General features: G+C 38.9%; 1 protein-coding gene across 2 annotated transcripts in view; it reads left to right on the top strand.

Annotated features, from left to right (window-relative positions):
- Positions 1 to 20,703, top strand: part of LOC124602067 (sphingomyelin phosphodiesterase 4) — a 200,969-nt gene that overhangs the window by 104,869 nt on the left and 75,397 nt on the right. For both annotated transcript variants that reach the window (XM_047136294.1, XM_047136293.1), the window contains exons 9-10: positions 18,556 to 18,774; positions 20,580 to 20,645. In XM_047136294.1, the coding sequence (XP_046992250.1) occupies positions 18,556 to 18,774; positions 20,580 to 20,645 (285 nt within the window). The remainder of the gene's footprint in view (positions 1 to 18,555; positions 18,775 to 20,579; positions 20,646 to 20,703) is intronic.

Here is a 20,703-nt window from a genome sequence, read left to right as displayed (position 1 = left end):
GGAACTACGTCCAATCATAGCCATTCTAGGCTGACATTCTGTCGTGTGTTGATTTCCAGTAGGGTCATCTCTGCTTTTCTTGACAAATGTGAAACTTAATATTCTATGACACTTGAATGGCTTCCTGCTAAAAGATGATCAGCAGCTGGTGACCTTTCTCCTGCAGTCGCCAACTTCTCTCATGTTCATGTAGCCTGATTGCCATAGCTCTGCCTGACTGACCAGTAAACTTTCACACTACTTGCAAGTGATTTTACATACGCCAATGTGTGCTAAGGGTTGCAATTTGTCTTTACTACTGAATAAAATATTTGATATGTTATCGATATTCTGTAACTGTGAGACTTTAACCTTTTTGCAAGGTTGTCAGAAATTTTGCCGGAATATGGAATTTTGCATCAAGATCCATAGCCACTGAGTGACTGGTGTTGGCCAGCATTCAGAAGTGGTGTAATTTTACTCATTTTCTTTTTCTGTAGCATATTGTCAATCAAGGCAGAAGTTGGAAGCAATTTGTTTGATGGTTTGTAGTTCTGTTTGAAAAGCTGATTTGATAATGCAACAGATCTGATGCAATGCATCATTGAGTAGAAAGCTACATGTTTGTGGCTGTAAGGATGCTGGGAGCTTGCAGTAAGTACCATATCGGAAGCTATGTCTTTCTGTAAATGTTAAATATGTGTTTTCTTTTACTAGTATCTATATTATGGCCAGACATATTTATAGAACAACTTACCAGCTCCACTGTAAACTGAATTTTCTTGTGTTTTGAGTTTAAATGCTGTAGTAATGTATTTAATTTCTAAAGGTATTTTCACTGACAGTTTGAACAAATTTTCTTACAGAAAGAACAATTGAATTGGATATTTTGATGATGATGTGCTGTGTTTGTAAGCTGGCACCACTAGACAATTAGACACACTAGTACAGCATTTAAACTCTTAACATAAGAAAATTCAGCTTACAGTGGTGCTGTTCTATAAATTTCTTGGACAATAATGTAGACATCAGTTAGAGAAAACACAAATTTAGCATTTACAGAAAAGCATAGCTACTGATAAAATAATCCCTATGTGTTCCCAGCATCCACAAAATATGCAGTTTTCCATTTGGTGGTGCATCACCTCATATCTGGTGCAGTATCAAGATCAACATTCCAAATAGAACTACAAACCATCAAACAAATTGCTTCCAGCAATGGTTATAGTTCTGCCCTAATTGGTAATATGCCACGAAAACGAAAATGAATAAAATTAAACTACTTCAGTATGCTGACCAACAGCAGTCACTCAGTAGTTACAAATCTTGGTGCAAATTTTCATATATTTTCAGCATTTCAGACAATCTTATAAAAGTTTGAAGTCTCACATTACAGACCTACATTTTAATACCAATGACATGTCAAAACTTTTTTAATCAATAGTAAACACAAATTGCAACCCTTGGCACAGAGTGGTTTATATAAAATTACTTGCAAGCAGTATGAAAAAGTGTATTACGTTCAGTCAGGCAAAGCTGTGATCGTTAGGCTACATGAATATGAGAGAAGCTGACAATTGCGGAAGAAAGAACCAACCTGTACTGATCATCTTTTAGCAGAAAACTAGTCATATGATGTATAATGTGAAGTTTTACATTATGTCAAGAAAAGCAGAAAGATGACCCCATTGGAATCAACACGCACGACACAGAATACCAGGCTAGTATTAAATGATTGGACTCAGTTTCCCCTTTGTTAAATAAAGTTTTCGTTACAAATACTAGATTCAAACTGTAAATTCATATTATTTCTCATTGTTTGTTAAATGTATCTCCAGGTAAATGCTTTTTAACCTCCTCTTTTTTTAGTTAATGTAATTATTGCAATGTCTTCCTGTGTAAACACTTTGTCATTTTGTATCTTCTGTACAAATAATATCTGTGTAAGCCACACATCATATTTATCTGTATCTGTGTTTGCGACATTCAATTGTTGTCTGAAGATGAACTGAGAAGCCGAAAGTCAGTTGGTGAACAAATCAAATGAATATAATTTTGCTGAACATTAGGAACTGTTTTCCTTTTTAATAACATCACATACAATTTCATCTGATTAAAATAAGGAGTGGAAGAAACTGGTACATTTGTAACTGGAGAGTTGGCTGTGGTGCTCCACAGATGTTTGGCAATCTTGGTTTTTAGGAGGACATCCTTCATCGTGCAGGAAGCAACCTGACAGTAAGTACACAAAACATTGCCGTGCCATGGGCTCCTGTAAGGAATCCAGGTCATTGAACTGCCACCACTGTGTGTATACTGTGAAGAACGAGATTTCAAAGTGAACCAATCCTCAAACATGATTTACACCCAAACAGTACATTTCCAGGCATGGATTCCTTCTAAGAACTGCATTTACTCGTATTCAGTTCCCCTTCTAACTCTAGAAGCCTGTAATAGTGGTTGTGAAAGAATCTGTATTTGGTTACATGCTGGCCATTTACAAGTTTGTTAATTCATTGCTTATTCAAGAATTCCTCCATGATATTCAAGGAGTTGTTCTGGAGAAACAAGTTTAGTCTATCTGAAAATATCTCTGTTACCTGTCAGGCATTATATTTCCATTAGCAAATTATTAAAAGAGTTTTGTAGTTATGTGTTTCACTCATACCAGTGTCAAACTTAGATTCATTACAGTGAAGAGAAGATAATATTTCCTTCTAGTATTTTATGTAGAATATTTCTGTGTTATTCTCAAACTGCTAGCTATACCTAAATGTTTTAGCAGTTCTTTATGTGTGTGTGTGTTCCCCCCCCCCCCCCCCCCCCCCCCCCCCCCCCACCCCTCGCTTTAAGTATTCAGTAGTGTATACAAGACTGTGTCCTCTGTCTCAGGCTTGTGCTGAAACCTGCATCTCATAACAATTTATCCATTAATCAAAATTGAAATAATCAAGAAATCTTTGATATTTTAACATATGTCACCATGAATGTGTATATAGCTTCCTCAGTGGAACAGCCGATTTGAATAAACATGATGAACAAATGAAATCCAAACTGTGACATACTACAGTTCAATTCTTTTATCTTGGTGGCTCGCGCATGCCCGCCCAGACGCGGGAGATTGCTGCGTTGCCAGTTGCACACGACGCGCGCACCAATAGAAGCAGCGCCATAGTATAGCATAGTTCGCAAGCTTATGTTTAGGGGGGAGCGCGCAGTTCATGAAGTAAAGCCACCACGGCCGCATTAACCCTTTCGCTGCTACAAAGACGTGCTCCCTGCATTCCGCGCTGTGCGCGATTTTGTCACTGCACTACTCGCCCGTGCAGACACATCGTGTTCCTACTGCTTTGACACTCTTATCAATCGATTCCACAAAAACTATTTGGCCCAAAAATTAGATTTTTACACATCTTCTTGACTGATACCTTCCCCCCATAAATGACTTAATTTTGTTTCGATGTTCAACGCAGTTATTATGCAGCATTAAATATAGTAAACCATTGCACGAAATTTTGGAGAGTTTGCAGAGGTAAAAGTCCATAGAGTATACTTTCCGTATGGTCGATTTTAGTTGCACAATGTTGAGAATGAAATGTGGACAAGATACCTAAATTTAATATAAAATTTACCGTATAACAATAGCTCATTTAAGTACCACATAGGTGTCGTATGTAATATTGAGAAATATTCCGTCTTTCGCAACTGTAACAGAAGTTTTATTTACACTGAGCACGTTTGGCTTTATTTTAAAGCACTTCAATCAATCAAAAGGAAGTAGACAAAATACATTAAACAAAACTGTGGACTTACAAAAACATTAGGACTTAAATATACCGTCTATCAGTGAAGTGCTAAAACACTGATCTGCCAACACAAACGTTGAATATTGTGTTACCGCAGCACAAAACTACGAAAGGTGATTTGGCAATGGAGGAGACAAAATACTGTCCACTGAAGATGCTTCAAAAGAGAGAAACGCGTCTGGTCTAAATAAGCCCCTTATTACAGTTGCAGAAGAGGAATATATTTCAGTACCATTGGTAAAACTGCGACTGTGGAACAAAAACAAGAAAGAGAACATGAGTACCATTGTGTATGTGCCATACCTTTCCTTGATTGAAGTGCTTTAAAATAAAGCCAAACGCGTCCGGTGTAAATAATACTTTTATTACAGTCGCGAAAGATGGAATATTTCTCAATATTACGTACGACACCTATGTCGTACTTAAATTAAATGAGATATTGTTATACAGTAAATTTTATATGAAATTCAGGTATCTTGTCCACATTTCATTCTCAACATTGTGGCAACTAAAATCGACCATACGGAAAGTATACGCTATGGACTTCTACCTCTGCCAACTCTTCAAAATTTCGTGCAATGGTTTACTACATTTAAAGCTGCATAATAACTGCGTTGAACATCGAAACAAAATTAAGTCATTTATGGGGGGAAGGTATCAGTCAAGAAGACATGTAAAATTCAAATTTGTGGGCCAAATAGTTTTTGTGAAACTGAATGATAAGTGTGTCAAAGCAGTGGGAACACCATGTGTCTGCACAGGCGAGCAGTGCAGTGATGACAAAATCGCATACAGTGCGGAATGCGGCGAGCACGTGTCTGCAGCTGCAAAAGGGTTAATGAAGAGACAAAGCACTAGAAATTTCAAAAAATTGCATTAAAACGAATAAAATTAGTAAAGTAAGGCACTTTGATATTGTTTTTTAATAATGAAAATACTAAGCACCGAACAAGGTTTGAACTCATAACCTTTCACATAGCAGCCCCACACCTTAACCGTTACGCTAACGCACCTCGTCTGACTACACAACGCTGAGGACAATAACACGTCATGCAAAATACTGACAAACACTGTTGGTATGACTATGAATTACTCACGCTTCGTCGAAGTACAATAGGAAATAAACAATTACCGCTGTTCTTTATTGCGAAAAAGCGGTTCGTGAGAGTGCTATCGCCTGAATTAGGAGTCTTATTGCTTGTTTGGTTTAATTAATTAATATAATATGAAGCAATTGGTATAAAGAATGCTTTTTCCAAAATTTCTATAAAAGAATGTCTGCTATCAAGACATTGCTTTTGTTCTATTACTTTATTTATGACTGAACGTTTCCAAATCTGAAGACACTCGTCCATGCTCTGCAGTGCAGTCGAGATGTGGCACCGCTGTTCTCTGTTCATTGGCTGACTGTGTTTTGTGACGTCAGATGCGCAGAACGAACCTAAACTCGGCCGCCAACATAAATGACGCACAGTTTAAACATCCAATAGTCATACATAATGATCACAGAGAGCATAAACTTCTCAAGTATTTTGTGAAATTATCTAAATACTGAACTAGCTGCTAGTTATTGCTGTATATGGAGTTATCAGTCTTGTAAAGTGTCTCCAACAGTGATATATTTTAATTTGTTTGGAAAAATAAGCTAAATTAATAATTTTTTACCAATGTGAATGAGAACATTACCTGTTATAGAGCCACAACTTAGTTATGTCTTAATGGAGGTATCAGTTCCATATAAACATTTATTTGTGAAAGCCATAATGATTTTCCTTATTTTAGGTAGAGCAGTGTGTGAAATTTTCATTCACGCAATTTCCTCTGCATTGCTGCAGCAGTACACTGTTTCTCTTCCTCTTCTCAATTTCTAGAACCAACTTTTTCACCTGCTATTAAAAAGTAATTATTAAAAAATTCTGCAGCTCAAATATATTTATAACACTTACATTCTTCTTAATGTAAATAGCTTCATCCTCAATCATTTCCTTCCTTGTCTCTCTTTCTCTTTCAGCAATATTCTACAACAATTTAATTTTTGTACACGTGTGACCAATTAATTATGGGACCAAAGATGCTGCTGTTGTTGGTTATATTGTTTATTCGTCATTGGCTGATACTCATATCTGAGTTTTCATTTCTCTCCTGAGATTTCCTTTGTCACGGTTCAGGCGTGGAAATGTCGTTGATGGCTTAGCAATCCAATCCTAGCGTGGAACAGGCGGCCACAGACATGACAGCTGATGGAAGGTGGAGGTCGTGGCTGAGCCTGGAGGAGTTTACGTCTCTGGCGTTTGTCATTCTCCATTCTTCGATGTTCCAGCTCAAAGTTTTGAAGAGCATTTGAGGTAACTGAGTGCCAGCGACTTCGGTCTTCTGCTATTGTGGACCAGTTACTCGGATTGATGTTCAAGTTTTTCAGATTTTTCGTGTACTGATCCTTATAACGTTTGAGAGGGGCACCTTGTGGCCTTTTACCTGTGCTCACTTCGCTGTACAGCATTTGGCGTGGAAGTCTGTCATTTTTCATCCGCTGGACATGTCCAACCCATCTGAGTTGATGCCCAATGATAAGAGCTTCCATGCTATACATTTTTGCTTTCTCAAGAACAGCTGTGTTGGATATGAAGTCATCCCATTTCAGGTTCATGATATATCTTGGCTTCTGTTGGTTGAAGCGTTCTAGTTTCTTCAGATCACAGCGATATAATGTCCAGGTTTCGCAACCATATAGCAGGGTGGAAATGACTACAGCTTTGTACACCACCAGTTCGGTGTATAGTGTTAGGTCATTATTCAGGAAGACACGCTTTGTAAGACGTCCAAATGCTACACGGGCAGCACGTAATCTATTATCCACATCTTTTTCCAGATGAGCAGTTAGATGGCAGTATGCTTCCCAGGTAGAGGAAATGGTTCACTTGTTCCAAGGGTGTATCACAAACAGATATGCTGAAGTCAGGAATGGAGGAGCCAGGAGTTGGCTGCGCCATCACTTTTGTCTTTGGAATATTGATGGAGAGACCAAATCGTTCGTACGCCCTGCTGAAGAAATCAACTGACAGCTGCAACTCTGCAGGTGAATGAGCTGGAGAAGCATTGTCATCAGCATACTGCAGCTCTGTCACACGAGTGGTACTGGTGAACCTTTTTGAATGGAGTCTGGACTGGTTGAATAATCCTCCATAAAACCAGTACTTTAGTTCTATTCCTGCATTGTTTACGGTTGTCTCGTAAAGCATAGCTGCCAGATGCAATGCAAATTATGTTGGTGCAAGAACGCATCCTTGTTTAAGCCCACTTGTTATTGGGAATTCACCAGTCGTTTCATTCTGGCAGAGGACCAGTCCAGTCATATCATCGTGGAGAGCTTCAATCAGGTCAACAAAATGTTCAGGGCAGCCAAAGCGTTTTAAGACCATCCACATGGCTTCTCTGGGAACTGTATCAAAGGCCTTTTCTAGATCGTAGAAAACAAGTAGTAAAGGCTTTTGCTGTTCTCTGCACTTCTCCTGTAGTTGTCATGCACAGAAAATCATGTCAATTGTCCCTCTTGAAGGTCGAAACCCCGTATTGAGACTCGGGTAGTATAGTCTCTGAAAGTGTCTGGAGGCGATTTAAAAGGATTCTTGCAAAAATTTTGCCAGTGACAGAGAGTAGAGATATTCCCCGGTAGTTACCACAAACGCTTCTGTCGCCCTTCTTGAAGATGGTGACAATTGTGGAGTTCTTCAAGTCAGCTGGTACCTTGCAGGTTTCCCACATTAATAGAATGAGTGAGAAGAGTCTGGTTTTTAGAGGCAAGCCGCCACCCTCAATAAGCTCCATCGGGATGCTGTCAGGTCCAGGAGCCTTCCCAGGTTTCACACTCTTGAGTGCATTGCAAAATTCTTGAAAAGTTGGAGGATCAGCCATCCAGGGTTTTGGAGGGTGCTGTGGGACATTTTTGAGAAAATCTCCAGTGGCAGTAGAAGGGCGGTTTAACAGTGAGCTGAAGTGCTCTTTCCAACGATTTAAGATGTCCTGACTTTCAGTAAGAATGGTGGAGTTGTCAGCAGCTTTCAGTGTTCCTGATGAGGAGCAGATAGGTCCGTACAGCTCTTTAATACCAGCGTAGAAGCCACGCAGGTTCCTTGCATCGGAAAGATTTTGGAGTTCTGTGGCTTTCTGTTGCCATCATTTGTTCTTGATTACCCTTACTGCACTTTGACATTTCTGCTTGAGTTCTTGAAAGTGTGCTTTCTTTTCTGCGCAGGACGGATCTTGAGCAAGGGATAGGTAAGCATCCCGCTTTGCATTGATGATGGCTTGGATTTCTCCATGGTTGTCATCAAACCAGTCACTTCTTTTTCGTGCACTAAAACCAACAACATTCTCAGCAGTTTCTTTGATGATGTTCTTTAATGTGGTCCATTCTTGTTAGACGTCATCTGTGGTTGCTGGAGCTTTGTTAAGTTGTTCAGACAGTATGTCTTGGAAGTATGAGCGAACGTTTTTGTTGTTCAGGTTGCTTATGTTGAATTTTCTGCGTGGTGGGTTTGAAAAGTGGGATCGTGGCTTGCGATACTTTGGTACTCTCAAACGGCTGACTAAAAGTCTATGGTCAGTCCAGCACTCATCGATGTTTAGTGCTGCTTTTGTGATGAGAATGTCTTTCTTGTCACGCTGTCGCGTAATAACGTAGTCTATAAGATGCCAATGTTTGGAGCGTGGGTGCATCCATGTGGTCTTATAGCGGTTACGCAAGCGGAATTGGGTATTGGAGATGAAAAGCTCGTGCTCAGCACATAAACCAAGAAGTAACAATCCATTTGCATTGCAGTTTCCCACCCCTTGTTTACCCACGACATCTCTCCAAAAACAGTTGTCCCTTCCCACTCTGGCATTGAAATCACCAAGTAAAATTTATTTATCTTGAATGGGTATTTTAGAGAGAGAGTACTGTTCAGTTGGTGGTAGAACTGATTCTTTGTGTCTTCATCACTGTATAAAGTAGGAGCATATGCAGAGACGAAGGTGATGAATCTTGGTTCATATTGTTTATTACTGTAGATCTATTTCACCATGATTGCCATCTTCAGGTCATGCGTGAAAAGTACATAGTCTGGCATGATATTTCAAATTTTTAAGTAGGTAGTATAACATATTTTCAAATTATGGTCTGCTACATACATCAGGTGGTCTTGATAGCCTTATGAAATTGATGTCTCAGGTGCTGTCACACTATTGTATAAGTTTGCTTCTTTGATGTCGTTGGAGCTATAATAGATGTTACACTTCTGTTGGAGCAGTTATTTGTGTAGCTGTCAAATTATGATACTTTGTTTCATAATGATGTTTTGTGGCAGCTGCATAGACATCAGGTGGTCTCGATAGCCATATGAAATTGATGTCTCAGGTGCTGTCACACTATTGTACAAGTTTGCTTCTTTGATGTCATTGGAGCTCTAATAGATGTTACACTTCTGTTGGATCAGTTATTTGTGTAGCTGTCGAATTATGATACTTTATTTCATAATGATGTTTTGTGGCAGCTGCATAGACAGTTCATTCAACAATGTTATGTGCTTACAGGCCATTTGCTTGGTCATACCTGTGTTTGTACTCACTATATTATATCGCTTACATGATTTGTGTTTATGTGATTCTATGCCAATATGTAATTTAATCCTATTGTTTTTTTATAACTTGATTATGCCAAATAATGTTGAGACAAGTCTTACAGTGTTGTTTTCTTAGACATATGATTTCCAATGGTTACTTCTAATTTCATGGTAAAATGATCAGTGGATATGTTTGTAGATTTTGTTTTTCTACTTGTCTCTTGTTTGGAAGTATAATTTCAATAAAATTTTGTGTGTGTGAATATATATTTTGATTTCTTCAGGAACACTCATTTGTGGTTCACTTTGTGCTGTGTGATATAATAATATTATGATTTGTGTGATATTATTTACCATAAAAAAGTCATTTAGTTTTTGTATATAGTCATTACATTTTAATGTGACTAAACTGTTACCTTTGTCTGACTTTGTTATTGCATTACTTGCTGTTAGTTTATTATTAGTTTGGCTTAATATCATACAGTCCTTGTACTGATTTTTGTAATTGTCAGTGCTTTCTTTTTGTATTGCATTCACTGTCCTAATAACAATTTTCTTTTTGTGTTTAATTGGTAATCTAGCTGCATTAGTTCTATTGTAGCTGTAGTTGTAAGTTGTTTCCTGATAGTGTACTTAAATTTCAATTCTAGATTATATTATAAATCCTTGTCTAATAGTTTAAAAAAAATATAATCCAGAACGCAAGTTTCCAAGCACTATCAGGAAACAACTTACAGCAACAACTAAAATAGCGATTGGCAGATCGATTACCTATAAAACAACAAAACGAAAACACTTTTAGGACAACGAATGCAACAGAAAAAGAAAGCACCAATAATAACAAACACCAGTACAGAAGCTATATGCTATTATGCTATTATGCCAAATTAGTGATAAACTAATATCTAGTATTGCAATAACTATAAAGTCAGACAAAGGTAATAGTTTAAACAATGGAAAATCCATGATGTAATAATGACAATATGACGTAAAGGACAGAGATGGTAGTCGTGTGTGTGTGTGTGTGTGTGTGTGTGTGTGTGTGTGTGTATTTTAGAAGAAGGCCTTCAGAGTGAAAGCTTACATGCTTTATCTTTTTGTTGTGACTCTTTGCGACTCAACATTTCCGCCATCTTTTTCATAATATTGTCAAATGTAATTGTTATTAATACTAAAACAGATTACTATCTACAAGAAGTAAACTACTTTTTCACAGAAAATAACATCGTAGAAATCACTAGAGATCCCACAAACAAATATGCTGCACAAACAAAGTAAGTCATCAAACAGTGTTATACTATTCTGTCCGACTTCAAAGAAAGAGAATGTTTGGTGATAAATCCTAGGGTACCTAAATTATGTGGACATCTGAAAATTCATAAAACATCTGTCTCTATCCATCCAGTTGTCAACAACATTCTAAGGAAACACACTAACATAGAATTTTGCTTACCAGACACGACACTGTTTTTGAACCATGTATTCAGATCCAAGTATATGTAAAATTCAATGTAAAGTACGTGATAAATTCTATATGGGTCAAACTGGACATAATTTCAATATTCAATACCGAGAACACATTACAGAAAGCAGCTGTAACCCATCAACTTTCTTCCATCACTTGAAAACAGTATGACACACAGCAGACAATATAGAACTCAGTGTGAGGTTTTACATGTTACACAAAAAGGACCACTAATGAGTACTCTTGAAAAAATCTAAAATTATTCTCACACACAAAATTACTCTCAAGAAACTCTAAATAAACAGACTGATTTGAAATGCAAATGTTGCATAGAAAATTTTATTGAAATTATCCTTTCAAACAGAAAGATGAACAGAAAAAAAATGTACAAATACATCCAGACATTTTGTTGCCATGAAATTAATAGTAAACATTGGAAAGCATATGTCTAACTGCTACTGATGAGCTCTTTGCATTCCATGCAGAGGCTGCTTTTGTTATGGCTGCACTGCTTGCCAGATGCTGACACCTATGGTGGGAGGTGGCGTTCTGGCCAATATGAAATATTTAACAGATTTTTTGGAAACTATTAAGTGAAAAAAATTGTTTTTTGGAAATTTTAGTCTGATTTCTTCACTTGATAAAGGACTGGATATTTTTCTTTTTCTTCCGTATCCGTCATACTTACTGTGCTGCATCAAATTAAGTAAAATATTGCATAAAATTTTAGCATGTTCCAGAGATTAAAATGTTTTGCGTAAACTCTGAGTATGGTTGATTTTAGCTCATACATTGCAGTAAATCAAATGTAGATAAGGTATCAAAATTTTATTTAAAATTGAGAGCAAAACAATAGTCATTTTGTTCTAATGAGATGCGCCCAGTTCTGTTCATGCAACTTCCTGGCTGTTATGAAATAATTAGTATCTGGTAAAGTTTCATATCTTTGGTTGATAAAGTACTGAATTTCCTTTTATTAACTGTCATAGGTACTGCGTTGCATCAAATTAAGTAAAACATTATGCAAAATTTTAAAGATTTTGCAGAGGTAAATGCACATTGCGTAAATTTTCCATGTTGTTGATTTTAGCTCATACATTCCAGTGAAATGAAATTTTTATAAGATATCGAACTTTTATTTAAAACTGAGAGCAAAAGGCTATCTCAGTTCGTTCATGAGTTATTGTGTTTTATATCCGAAGGACAGTTGCACCCTTTGCACCTATTAACGTTCTTGTGCATCACAATTCATGTGATCGTAACAATCGTCTTATCTCACAAACGATTCAAGATACAAAGATATGTAGTAAATCATCTGCAGCAGTGAGAGGTCAACGGCTCAGAACGCACTGTAGGAAAATCCAGGTGACACACATACAAGTCCATGACGCCTGGGGAACAGTGTAGCCGGATGTGTATACACGCCCATAGCAGTGAAAGGGTTAAGAAAACAACATTGAGAAATTGCCACAAACATCATGCACCGCACCACTATCTGGCATAACCAATTCCATAGCAAAAAGTAGGATAAAGTCACACATGGGAGTAGAATCACATAAATACGAATCATACAAACAATATAATATAGCTGGTAAGAACAAAGATGTGACCTACAGAATACCATGGAAACAAGGAGCCTGTAACCATGTAACATCGCTGACTCAGCTGTCAATACAGCTGTCACAAAATGGCATTATGAAATAAACTTTCATAATTCAACAACTACGCAAGTAACTGCTCCACCAAAAGTTTAATATTCACTGTAGCTCTAGCAGCATCAAAGGAGCAAACTTACACAGTAATGTGACAGCAACTGAGACATCAATGTCACATGGAAATCAAGACAATGTGATGTACATAGCGAATCATAATTCTACAATATGGTAAATTATCTACTTAAAAATTTGAAGTATTGTCCCAAATCATGTACCTTTCGAAGATAACCTGAATATGACAACCACTCCAAAATAGGCCTATAGTAATAAACAACATAATAAAACACAGCAAAGTCTTTGGTCTGATAACACAATATACAATATGATTTTACTGCCTTGTCTGTCAATTTCTAAAAATTTTACAGCACTGTTTATAATTTGCAAAGCTGACCCAAAGAGGTCACCTTGCATAACTACAGACAGCGCAACAAGCGCTGCACCGTGTACAAAACAGCCGTATATAAGGTGGTGTGCCAGGCCTTCCACAGACTAAAGTTCACATGAAAAATGTTTTGCTCAGGTGTTCGACTGTGCTTTAATATATGCTATGGTTCAGTGTGACTGTACAGATTCCTACTTCATTCAGTGTCTTTGTGTATCCCTTCATGTGGAAACAGAATAAAAGTTGGTTGGTGGTAATTTTGATATTAAGTTTGTACATTTTGGTGATGATTGCAATATTCTACTCTGCGTGTTTCGTTTCTAAATTCGCTATGGCCAATATGTTTGCAGAAGAAATTCTTCAATCTCTTGTTGAACAGCAACAAGCTCTCACCAGTCAGAAGCATGATGTCGCTGTGGCACTAAATAGTTTGTCAGCATTGTTGATGTGCCAGGGTTCATCGAGAAGATTGGGCTGCATATGATAAGCTCCTTCGGCAATATTTTCTAGAGTCACTAACTCCAAGGTGTGTAAGGCTTTGTTTCTGTCATGGGTTTCTTCTCATGTTTATCACCTTTTGTGTCAGATAGTTCCTCTTAGAAACCTGCAAGCCTCTCTTTTGATGAAATGTGTCAGTTGCTCTCTAATTATCCTTGCAAAATTAGTCATGTTATTGCTGCTCGTGTTGAGTTCTACCTTTGTCAAAAGCAGCTGCAACAGTCATACAGAGCTTGGGCAGCAAACGTTCATGTGCTTTGGTGTCATTCCATTTGTTACTGAAACTCACTGGGACTCATATGCTGATTCAGTGGTTCCCAATGCTATAATATGCACGGCTCCCAATAGGGAAGATCTTGAATGTGTTTTACGATGTCTCTCACAGAAGCTTTGAACTTTGCCCAGACCTTTGAAGTATAGGCAACAGGAAATCAGATAGAAGCTTGATGTCAGGTAGCTGCCAGTGCTGCTTCTCCTCCTAAGCGGCTTTCGTTTGGCTCACGAGGGGAAGATGACATTGTGGCTGTGCAACCACAGTCTCCATGCCACATGGGGTAGTGTTGTGCTAAGCAACAATAGCAGTCAGCATCACAACAGTGGCCACATGCTCTCTCCAGTCTTGCCGTTATTGTTTTGTTCAACGTGAGCAGGCCACATGGACAACAGGCAACCATCATATCACCAGCATTGTCCCCGTCTCTCGTCGGTTAGTGAGTTACAAGAAACAACAAATTCTCATATTGGGAACATTTCCTACTCCTGTAGTGTATAAAGCAGTTGTGCGGGCTTGACCTTGCTAGTAATGTATGATGCCAACACTGAAAACTTATTTGGGTTAGATGCCTTCAGAATTTTTGGATTCTCTATTCCTGATCAAGTGCTTCTGGTATCATATCAAGTCCCATACCAACAGGTATGCTTGGAATGTTCCTCCCTGTTTTTCAGAAGGTGTAGGGTGTGCTGCTGATATTAAGGCTCACGCCATAATGAAAATGACAGTGGGCTCCAGTTTTATTTTCCTGCCCACCCAATCCCAATAGCTTTACGGCGAGTTAGTCAAATTAGAACTAGATAAACTTATGTCTTTGGTGTTATCATGCCTGTCTATTCTAGTGAATGGTATACTCCGTTGGTTACTGTCGCAAAACCTAATGGCAATCTACTGCTCTGAGATGATTTTAAAAAGTCTGTCGATTCACAGTCTATTATTGATACCCATCCGTTATCCCTTTGGGATGGACTTTTAGCACACCTTTCCAGGGACCAATGTTGTTGTTGTCCCTCCAACACTAAACTTGTGATCCCTTGATGCCTCAGAATGGGCCATACCACTGATACCTTCTTCCAGTCAACCAATATTTTTCCAAAATTGACTTGTCGGAAGCCTACTTGCAATGTCTCTGGATGATGATTCCAAACATAACCTTACAGTGAAAACTCCCTTCTGGTTACATCAATACCAGCACATGTCACTTAGAATGACTAGTACCCCTACCACTTTCCAACAGTTTTTGGAGCAACTCACAGCATCCGTGATGAAGTGCATTAACTAACGGGATGACATTGTGACCTCAGGTTCCTCAACAGATGAACGTTGGTTGAACCTTTGTTGCTTGTTCACAGTGCTGCAGGCTGCTGTTCTGAAAAGCAACTCAGACAAATTACGGTTTATTCAGCCGTCTATTGTCTGTCTCACTTTGAAGTCTTGCACTCGGGCGTCAAACATTTACGCCAAAGTTTCGATGCCATTATGGTGTCGCCACATCCTACCAATGTCATAGAGTAGCAGGCCTTTCTTGAAAAGATTCCTTACCTCAATAAATTTTGTCCGGGTGCAGCCACAGTGGCTCGGCTACTTCATATTCTCTTATGTAAATGTGTTCTTTTTTCTGTGGTTGCCTGCTTATGAGTGTGCTTTTATCTTATTGATGTCAAAATTATACTCTGCACCTTGTTTAGTTACTTTCCAACCAGGCAACATCTTGTTTTAGCCACTGACACCTCATAGTATGATCTTGGAGCCATTCTCTTGCACAAATATGCAGACAGTTCTGTATGTCCTCTTGCGTATGCTTCCAAAATTCTGAATCAGGTGCAGCAGTGCTACTCACTGATAGAAAAGAAGTGCTTGTTATTGTATATGCATTCAAAAAAAGTCTTATCTTCCTACATGGTTCTAAATTTCATTTGATTACTCATCATAAACCTCTATCTTCTCTTTTCCACCCTTCTGCATCTTTATCAGGCAAAGTGGCCCATCGCCTGCAACACTGGCCTCTCTCTTCTTCTTCTTCTTCTTCTTCATCTACTTCTTCTTCTTGACCCACTGCACAACACACTGCTGCAGGTGCTCTCTGTCAATTGCCACTGATACAGCATTTAATCAGGATGAACTATTGTGTTTCCATTCAGACACCAAAGCCCAAAATACTGTGGACAGTTTTCCCATTACCAGTGCTCGGATTTTGGTGGCTGTTGTGGAGGGTCCTGTCTTACTTCAGGTTGGGTAATTTGCCCACCACAGCTGGGTGGGTAAACCACTGGTCTGAGCATTGTACCCTTGTGTAATTATTACCTTTTCCACCACCATCACCACCCCTCATTTCTCAGCACTTGATGGTGTGTTACTGTTGGCTACTGAGGATTCAGTAAAACCTTTTTGATGACTAATACTATTTGTGAACACTTCGTTTTCCTTGTACCTCTGCTGTATGCTTATTAATTTAAACCATTAACTCTTGTTATTTGTTTGTTTGCACTACTTAACAGTCACTAAGTTTACAGGTGACACATCTTCCAGAAGACGAAAGTTGAATTTTGGAAACCTTTCATCACTGTCATGTTTACATGTTTTGAGGCCTGAAATGGATTTGGTAGCCCAGTCAGATATGGCATCTGGAAATCAGCTGTTTCAGTTTCAGGTTTAGTGGGTGCAATCACTATTTCTTTCAATTAAATGTTAGTAGTAGACTGCTTCATGCACATTGTAATATATATACTTCTCCTTCACAGTGCAATGAGTCACTCCATCTATATTAGTTGAAATTTTTTAAAACAAATAGTAATCTGCCAGACCAAGCACATTTCAAAAATGATTGTGCGTTTACACGGTAGTGAAAATCAGTTGTGGAAGTGGAAAACTGGCAGTAAGAAGTGGATTTCCAGAATAGATTTCGGAGTGTTTTTATGACCAACTAAATGCGGTACAGGAAAGTTTGTTAATGAAATCCAGTTTTGGGAGGCCATGTAAATATAGTGAATGATGATGCCATCACCTAACTACATCATATGTCCTGCGCTCTAAATATCTGCTGTTATTGTCTGGTGAGATCACATGAAGTCAGCTGTAATTGGCTGTCAAAAGAGTGTTGCAGTCTTGATTTCAGTTCTTCAGAAGCTGACGTGGTGTGTTTGGTGGAATCTGTGTTTTTACTTTCAAAATATGAAAATATGCAGTGTAAATGTTGCCACTTATCAAAGATCTGTACAAAATGTGGTTTTTCTTTTTACTGGCTTTTGTTTTTTAAAGTGCTGGGAAGTTCTTTGCTGGTGTAAAAAAAACCTTCACTACGTAAAGGATTGATAAGTGTATCAACACTAAACAAGGAAAAAGTGAATATTCACCCGGGAAAAGGTGATTATTTAACCAGAAAATAAGGGAAAACCCCAGAAATTCTTTTCTTGTCTGTTTATACACCCTGTAACTGCTTTTGGATTGTAGAGGTTGATGCTTTCTCAAAATTTCCTTATGTGGTTCTTTGACCATCCATGCCCTTGACAGCTACTGTTACACCCCTACAGAGATTTTTTCCATAGAAACATTCCCATATATGCTAGTAACCGACAATGCGCCTCTCCCAGTTTGTGTCTCAAGTTTTTGAACAGCATGGCATCCACAGTGTTAGCTCCTCTCCCTTGCATCTCCTATCCAGTCGAGGGGTAGAGCCACAAACCCCTACATTCAAGACACAGATGAAAAAACATGTCACTCAATCCTGTCCTGAGGAAGCCGTTAATACATTCTTGAGTTCATATAGGTTCACTCCCATCAGCAACCTTAGTCCACCCTTTACAGTGCTCCACATGCTCTGGCTGACACCTGACCACCTGCCTCAGAGAGTTTCCATCTGTGCTTCACATCTGGGTCCGAGCGTTTAGCATGCGCCCAATGTGGATGCCAGCAGTTGTACACTGTGCACGCCTCCGATACTTTGATGTCAAGACACTAAGATCAGCTCCACCGATGCGTGACTGACCACACATCGGAGAACTCTCAGCCCCCGCAGCTGCCTCCCCCATCTGCACCACTCCTCCAGTGTGGTCGACACCCCTTCCGTGTTCTGTGCTATATTTGGATGTGAAATAATTAGAAATAGAACTTGGGAAGACAGTACATCAGTAGAAATATACCTGTGACTACATAATTATGTAGATGTGACAAATAATGTTTTCTTGGGCTAGAAAGTGACATTTATGACTGAAGCTATCATACAATCAGATTCAGAATAGTGATTGTAAGAGAGTGAATCAGTTAGAAAACAGATTTTTTTAAGTGCCTTTTTGCAAACACAGAGTGGTGCAATCTCTGTTCATTGTTGCAGTCATTTCCAGTGGTAGCCCATTTGTTTAGTCAGAATCGCAGTGTCAGAACAAAAGACATCTTCCGTCAGTCGTGCAACGCATTATAACAAGGTTCTCACAACAGTTGGTGTAAAACCATCCAAAATGTTTAGAAGACTTGCAGTACAGTTCAGGGTCAACACACTGAGGAAGACTGATGTACATGCATGACACAGACTGTTTTTTACAAGGATGAGGAACAGTTGAGAATGTAGTTCACTGATGTCGCCCGAGGACCAGCTTGTGATCAACACATTTTTCTATTGCATAAGTGAGGAGCCGAAGAGTAAAATCACTTGATAATGATGGATACATGAAATATTGATTAATGTTCATTGCACAGGAGTTGCAAGCTACATGGAAAATTTGCAGATGGTATATAGTTTCTGAAATGTAATGTTATATGTGCTCAATTTTCAAATTTATTTTTTTAATAGTATTATTATTATTTGTTTGTTTGTTTTTTTATTTATTTATTTATTTTGAGCAGGTTAAGGCATTTGTCTTACTTGTGGGACAAAGCATTGGAACAGCTAGACTCCTCGCAAAAGAAGCTGAAGAACATGCATGTAAGAATCTAGGCTTCTTGTCTAGTTTCCGTGAGTTCTTTTCTGGATCTTCTGCTACAGCAGACATTCCCCTGGATGAGAGGAGAAAGGTTGTTGCTTATTTGGACACAAGCTTACAGCTACTCTGCTCTACATTTGAGGTGAGAAATGTTAATTAGTAATTGTTTCCTTTCCAAAAGTAGGAGGAGTAAAGTTAGCTACTCTTTTTATAATTGTGTGTGTGTGTGTTTGTTTGTTTGTTTGTTTGTTTTCATTTCATAGCTCTGAGTAAGGACATTATCCAAAGCATGTACCTGCATACTACTCATTTTCTCAACTATATTGTGAGTGGTTTCCTTTACTCCATTCATTGTCTGTGTTACATCCAGGACGTTCTTGTATCTATCTTCTTTTTTTACATTCGATGTGTTTCACCTTCCTGTGTAATGCTTGATGATTTATGGAATTTAGGTAACAACTCATGAAATAGTTGAGACTCTTCAGGTATTAACAGATACATAAACAGGACTGAAAACATTGCTACTTTTTGACCCTTACTATAGTCTCTCCCTCCCTCCCTCCCTCCCTCCCTCCCTCCTCTCTCTCTCTCTCTCTCTCTCTCTCTCTCTCTCTCTCTCTCTCTCTCTCTCTCACACACACACACACACACACACACACACACACCTGTATGACTACTTTACCCCAAATGACTACATTGAGCTAGCACTGCAGGTCATCTGGACTGAGGGATTGTGTCAGGAGGAATGGGCAAGGGGAGAAAGAAGGCAGGGAATGGAGAGAGTGTTGGGGAAGGGTGGGTCATAGTTTGGAGGGAGAAGCAATAGGTGCATCCTGTAGCTGGTGCACTTGTACTGGCCACAGGCAAGGGGGTTGTGTGCAGTGCAGCTTGATGAGGAATGGATTGGGGAACAGATGCGAGGGAGACTGGAGAGGAGATGGGGTGGGTGCAGGATGAGTGAAATCATGGTCATAGTGCAAGGGTGGAGAGGGTTGAGGGGCAGGGACTAGTGGGGGTTGCAGATTGCGGCCAGGAGGGTTATGGGATTGAAGGATGTGTTGCAAGAACAACTCCCATCTACATAATTCAGAGAAGCAGTGTGTCAAAGGGTTTTAGAGCAGGTCAAGCAAAAGAATGGGCTAGGATGTTGTGTAGATTGGGTGACCCCAGAATACCACTTTTGCAGCTGGTTCTCATGGGTGGTCAGAGGGTTAGCAGCATGTGTGTATGACACAGAAAAACTCTCTGTGTACTAAGTTTTGGGGTAATCGCTGTCTGTGAAGGCTTTAATAAGACTTGCATCAAATGGTGCAAGGGGCTACTTGTCACTACAGATGTCCACTCAACGATTGCCAGCTGACGGGGGAGAGACGTTCCAGTGTGGAAGGGATGGCAGCTAGCAAAATGTGGACTCTGTTGGTAATTAGTGGTCAGTTGATAATTAGTGGTCTTAATATGGACAAAGATTTGGATGGACCCATCAGAGAGCCAGAGGACAATGTCCAGCAAGATGTGCACCAGTCTGAGAAGGAAGCAGGTGGGAGAGAGGCTGTAGAGGAATAAGTATAGTGTGTCTTGCCCTTGCACCCATATCGTGCAATATTATCACTGAACCTGAACCAAACAGGGGGTTTGGGTTTTTAGAAGAGTTTTCTCTACAAACAGATGCCCATGCCCGTACTGCAAATTTGTAATTTATATTCCATCAAGCCCTTTCCCATTTCCACATTAATATTAGGTATTTTCAGTCTGCTTAAGAGTTTACTGTATGAAGACGGGACATCGTAACTAATTGTATACAATGCATTGGTGAAGTGTAATTATAGGTTAAATTTTCTATATAGTTTAATGGTTAAGTCCCGAGTAACACATGCTAGATGGTTGTTGGGTATAACCTATCGTTACTGAAGATAATCATATTATTCTTGATACCTCTTTTTTCTACAGATTCCAAGGCCAGATGTCCCAGATGTCAGCACAGTTACCCCAATATCGCCAATTATAACTCCTCAGGTAAATCCATTTAATTATATTTTAATTTTTTGAATGTTACTGTTTATTTCCAGAATCT

Source organism: Schistocerca americana, chromosome 1 (assembly GCF_021461395.2).
Source record: "Schistocerca americana isolate TAMUIC-IGC-003095 chromosome 1, iqSchAmer2.1, whole genome shotgun sequence".
Classification (NCBI taxonomy): domain Eukaryota; kingdom Metazoa; phylum Arthropoda; class Insecta; order Orthoptera; family Acrididae; genus Schistocerca; species Schistocerca americana.
This window is presented reverse-complemented; position numbering and strand designations above follow the sequence as displayed.